The sequence below is a fragment of the Penaeus vannamei genome, chromosome 38 (assembly GCF_042767895.1).
Source record: "Penaeus vannamei isolate JL-2024 chromosome 38, ASM4276789v1, whole genome shotgun sequence".
NCBI lineage: Eukaryota > Metazoa > Arthropoda > Malacostraca > Decapoda > Penaeidae > Penaeus > Penaeus vannamei.
Genome location: NC_091586.1, coordinates 6,848,413 through 6,853,836, shown reverse-complemented (window position 1 = coordinate 6,853,836; position 5,424 = coordinate 6,848,413). Strand labels below are relative to the sequence as shown.

Sequence of the window (5,424 nt, the reverse complement as noted above, 5' to 3'; positions counted from 1 at the left end):
ATTCACTTATACTGACATACGTATACGCAGAAATGATGTATGTTAGTCTAGACATGTATATCTAGTGGACAGAGGATAGATAGATGACATGTCTATCAGTCTGGCCATGCATATCTACTGGAGAGAAGATAGATAAATGTAAATCCATCAGATAGACAGATATGCATATATTTGTGTGTATATGCATGTCCATATATACGAATATTCATTGGGTCGGGCCTCGCACAATTTTCACAAACAGGCCGTATATCACACACACACACACACACACAACACACACACGCCACACACACACACACACACACACACACGCACGCAACCAATGCGATCTTCCCGGGGAGTTTAACCGTATTCACTCACGCACTCGGCAGACCAAGGAACAGCTGATTACGTGCTCTGAAAAGTGATACCTTATCGCTCTTATCTCTCTCTATCTCCAAGTCGATTCTTAGCGCAGATAACAGCATCAAAGATTAGTTAAATGGCAGCTGTCTGTATCCATTGGCAGAAGGAAGATTGGAAGAGAATCAGTAACTAAAAACGGATAATTATGAAAAATAATAACACGTTTTGGTATCGCACAAAGGTCGCAGAGCAGTGAGTTAAGAAATAATGGAAATAGATAATAAGAATTAAATAAGCTAATAGAAGTAAGAAGTAAGGAAAAAATAAGGCAGAATGGGGATATGATAGAAATGAGAAGAAATTAAAAACAAGGCAAAATAGGGAATGAAGAAAATAACCAGAATAAGAAATTAAGAAAAGTAAAAAAGAAGTAAACCAGAAAATGAAATTAAGAAAAGTAAATAAAAAGAAGTAAACAAGAATAAGAAATTAAGAAAAGTAAAAGAAAGGAGTAAACAAGAATAGGAAATTAAGAAAAGTAAAAAAAAAAAAAAGAAAAAAACAGAAAAAATAGATTAAGAAAAAAAACAGAAAAATAGATTAAGAAAAGTAAAAGAATAAAAGAAGTAAATCAGAATAAGAGATTAAGAAAAACTAAAAAAGAAAGAAGTAAACCAGAATAAGAAACGGAGAAAAGGAAAAAAAAAGAAAGAAATAAACCAAAATAAGAAATTAAGAATAAAAGAAGAAAAATCCCGCAATAAAACCAAAAACAAAGAAAAAAAAAACAAAGCAAATGACAAAGCAACAGCATCGCCCCATCGCAGCGACTCAACCCGCCGAGCGCCAGCGTCGCCGGCCAAATGGCGGACCTTCCCCCACCGCGTGAGAAAGAGAGAAATAAAGAAATAAATAATCCACGCTGGGGATTACATACAAGCTCTCCAAGGCTGTTGTTTGAAGGAGGAGACAGATGCGGCGTTATTTATATCAGTACGCGAGGTCGGACCGCAAAACACAGTCTTTGGGGCCGGTGATAAAGTGCTAAAACCGAGAGGCGGAATAAGTACAAGCTGTTATTCCCGCCTGTGGAGTTACGTACACTTACCTCGATTCCGATTCGCTAACCATCGACATAAACCGTCGAATAGTGGGGAATATAAAGTTATTTTCTGACGGGATGTCGGATCGATGTTAGAACTATCTTTCTCGATGGTGTTTATCCTTGGCTGAAGGAGTGGTAGTAGTTTATTAAGGGAAGGCGAGAGGGAGGGACGGAAGCTCTCACGAGGTAGCTCAAGTGACGTGCGTCTGGGTCTCGTGACGTCTTCATTCGGTGACGAGCTGCCGCTAGGAAGACCTGGTAAGGATGGTCTATCGCGATATATATATATATATATATATATATATATATATATATATATATATATATATATATATATATATATATATATATATATATATATATATATATATATATATATATATATATATATATATATATATATATATATATATATATATATATATGTATGTATGTATGTATATGTTGATATATATATATCTATATATCTACTGTACACACACACATACACACACACACGCACACACACACACACACACACACACACACACACACACACACACACACACACACACACACATATATATATATATATATATATATATATATATATATATATATATATATATATATATATATAATCAGACACACATATATATATATCATTTTTTGTCTTTTTCTGTGTTTTTTTTCTTTTTTTCCAAAGCAGTAGTTGTCATCATGATTTTCAATTTATCGCGGTATCATTACACCTCATATTTTCATTACCTGTTATCATTTCCATCTTTATCAGTATTGCTTTCGCGTGCTCTGCCATTACGCTGCGCCGCCCTCGCCCCGCGCCTTCTGCCACTGCCGGAGGAACTGCGAGGGAAATGAGCGTCGCAGAAGTCGCTGTGCCGGGGACTCCTGACGCGGCGGCCCTGGGGTCACGGAGACTCGCTAAGGGCGCCGCCGCTCTCGCCTCTCTCGCCGCTCTCGCCTCTCTCGCCTCTCGCCGCTCTCGCCCCTCTCGCCTCTCGCCGCTCTCGCCGCTCTCGCCGCTCTCGCCGCTCTCGCCGCTCTCGCCTCTCGCCGCTCTCGCTGCTCTCGCCGCTCTCGTCTCTCGCCGCTCTCGCCGCTCTCGCCTCTCGCCGCTCTCGCCTCTCGCCGCTCTCGCCTCTCTCGCCGCTCTCGCCTCTCGCCGCTCTCGCCTCTCGCCGCTCTCGCTGCTCTCGCCTCTCGCCGCTCTCGCCTCTCGCCGCTCTCGCCTCTCGCCTCTCTCGCCTCTCGCCGCTCTCGCCGCTCTCGCCTCTCTCGCCTCTCGCCGCTCTCGCCTCTCGCCTCTCTCGCCTCTCGCCGCTCTCGCCGCTCTCGCCGCTCTCGCCTCTCTCGCCTCTCGCCGCTCTCGCCGCTCTCGCCGCTCTCGCCTCTCGCCGCTCTCGCCTCTCGCCTCTCTCGCCTCTCTCGCCTCTCTCGCCGCGTCTGTGCGTTATGTCGAACCTTTTCTTTTGAGATTGTTTTTAAGTTCTGTATTAAGGTCCGGACACTCACGCCTTATACATTTCTTTTCTGTCCCCACTCTAGATTTTTTTTTCTTCTGTTTCTGTGTCTGCTTCTGTCTGTCTGTCTGTCTCTCTCTCCCCCCCCCCCTTTCTCTCCCTCTCCCTCCCCCTTTTCTCTCTCGCTCATTCTCTCTCTCCCTCTCCCTCAACACTTTTCTCTCTCTCTCTCCCTCTCCCTCTCCCCCCTTTCTCCTCTCTCCCTCCCTCTCTGTCTCCTGTCCAAACCCGAGATTACCTGCGTGTAATTACCCAGCCGCTGCGGTCCTCCCCGCCCCCCTCCCCCTCCACCGGATCTTCCCCCTCCTCCCTCTTCCCTCCCTACTCCCCCACCCCCTCCTCCCTCTTCCCTCTTCCCTCCCTACTCCCCCACCCCCTCCTCCCTCTTCCCTCTTCCCTCCCTACTCCCTCACCCCCTCCTCCCTCTTCTCTCCCTACTCCCCCACCCCCTCCTCTCTCTTCTCTCCCTACTCCCCCACCCCCTCCTCCCTCTTCCCTCTCCCCTCCCTACTCCCCCACCCCCTCCTCCCTCTTCCCTCCCTACTCCCCCACCCCCTACTCCCTCTTCCCTCCGTACCCCCTCACCCCCTCCTCCCTCTTCTCTCCCTACTCCCCCACCCCCTCCTCTCTCTTCTCTCCCTACTCCCCCACCCCCTCCTCCCTCACCCCCTCCTCCCTCTTCTCTCCCTACTCCCCCACCCCCTCCTCTCTCTTCTCTCCCTACTCCCCCACCCCCTCCTCCCTCTTCTCTCCCTACTCCCCCACCCCCTCCTCCCTCTTCTCTCCCTACTCCCCCACCCCCTCCTCCCTCTTCCCTCCCTACTCCCTCACCCCCTCCTCCCTCTTCTCTCCCTACTCCCCCACCCCCTCCTCTCTCTTCTCTCCCTATTCCCCCACCCCACCCTCTCCTCCCTACTCCCCCACCCCCTCCTTCCTCCCTCTTCCCTCCCTACTCCCCCACCCCCTCCCTACTCCCCCACCCCACCCCCTCCTCCCTCTTCCCTCCCTACTCCCCCACCCCCTCCTCCCGCCGACCCGAGAGGCTGAGGCTCCAGCTCCCCGGCGCCGCTTCCTCCGTCGATATGTTAATGATGAGCTTCATTAGCGGTTCCTCCTCGACGCGGCGACGTCCCTCATTCTCTCTCCCTTCTCTCTTATTCCTATCTCCCCGTCTTCAGCCCCGGTGGGAATCGGGAGGGGTGGGGGTGGGAATGGGGAGGGGTGGGGGTGGGAATAGGGAGGGATGGGGATGATAAGTGAGAGCGAGATTGTTCTGGAAACTTAAAAAAAGGGGAAAGGATTACTTAGGGACCAGAATTAAGTGCCGTGGTAGTGTTGTTGTCTATTAATCTTGTTGACCAGCGTTCGATTCTCGCGCACCGCCAGTGGATGGTAACCCCGGCCATTCCTCGCTCACAGGGGGTGATTTAGAAGCACAGTAAACAGACAAGCCACAATTTGAATGATGTCACAAGAGCCTGTCACAGCAAACCCTGAATAATCATCATTATTATGATCATTATTATTATTTATATTACCATTATTATTGCCATTATTATTATTATTATTATTTGTTATTATTATTATTGTTATTATCATTATTATTATTATCATTGTTATTATTATTATTATCATTATTATTATTATTATTATCATTATTATTATTACTATTACTATTATCATAATTATTATCATTATTATTATTATTATTATTATCACTATTATTATCATCATCATTATTACTATTACTATTATATTATTATTATTATTATCCTTATTATCATTATTATTATTACTATTATATCCTCGTACTGTATTATCGTTATTATATACGGTATCATACTGTACTATACACACATATCAATGGTCTGATAAACCTTAATCAGTTACTGTCTAACCGAGCCTTTATTCTTCCCAAAAATATAGATACTTAAGGAATTCGCTCCGAGATAAGCGCTCATGTCACACAGCATCTCTATCTCTCTCTCTCTCCTTTTGTCTCTCTCGCCGGATTTGTCTCTCTCTCTCTCCTTGTCTCTCTCTCTCTCCTTACCTCTCTCTCTCTCTCTCTCTCTCCTTACCTCTCTCTCTCTCTCCTTGTCTCTCTCTCTCTCCTTACCTCTCTCTCTCTCTCCTTGTCTCTCTCTCTGCGCTGACTTGAAGGATTTTTGGGTTGAAATGACATTTTCTTTCGTCATAATGTGGATGTTTTTTTTTTTTTTTTTGTTCTGTGTCTATTTAGGAGTGACGATGTGAAAATTCTTCGTGTCTTTCTACTTGTGTATCTGATCACATCCCTGTATATGTGAATAAATACATACACACAAATAAACTTAAACGCGCACACACAAACAAACAAATAAACACACACACACGCACGCACCCCCCTCCACACATACACACCCGCACCCCCCCCCCCCCCCCACACACACACATACACACGCACGCACCCCC

General features: G+C 46.1%; 1 protein-coding gene across 1 annotated transcript; it reads right to left on the bottom strand.

Annotated features, from left to right (window-relative positions):
* Positions 1–2,358: 2,358 nt before the first annotated feature.
* Positions 2,359–4,943, bottom strand: LOC138859816 (processed variable antigen-like). The gene is made up of 2 exons (XM_070116105.1): positions 4,869–4,943; positions 2,359–2,916 (listed from the first exon to the last, which is right to left on the bottom strand). Exons 1-2 carry the CDS (start codon positions 4,941–4,943, stop codon positions 2,359–2,361), a joined length of 633 nt encoding a protein of 210 aa, XP_069972206.1.
* Positions 4,944–5,424: the final 481 nt, after the last annotated feature.

Coding starts and splice junctions, on each gene's coding strand:
- LOC138859816 (XM_070116105.1), bottom strand. CDS start 4,943: ATGCTGTGTGACATGAGCGCTTATCTCGGAGCGAATTCCTTAAGTATC. Junction 2,917..4,868: donor TTGGGAAGAATAAAGGCTCG/GTTAGACAGTAA, acceptor CAATCTCAAAAG/AAAAGGTTCGACATAACGCA.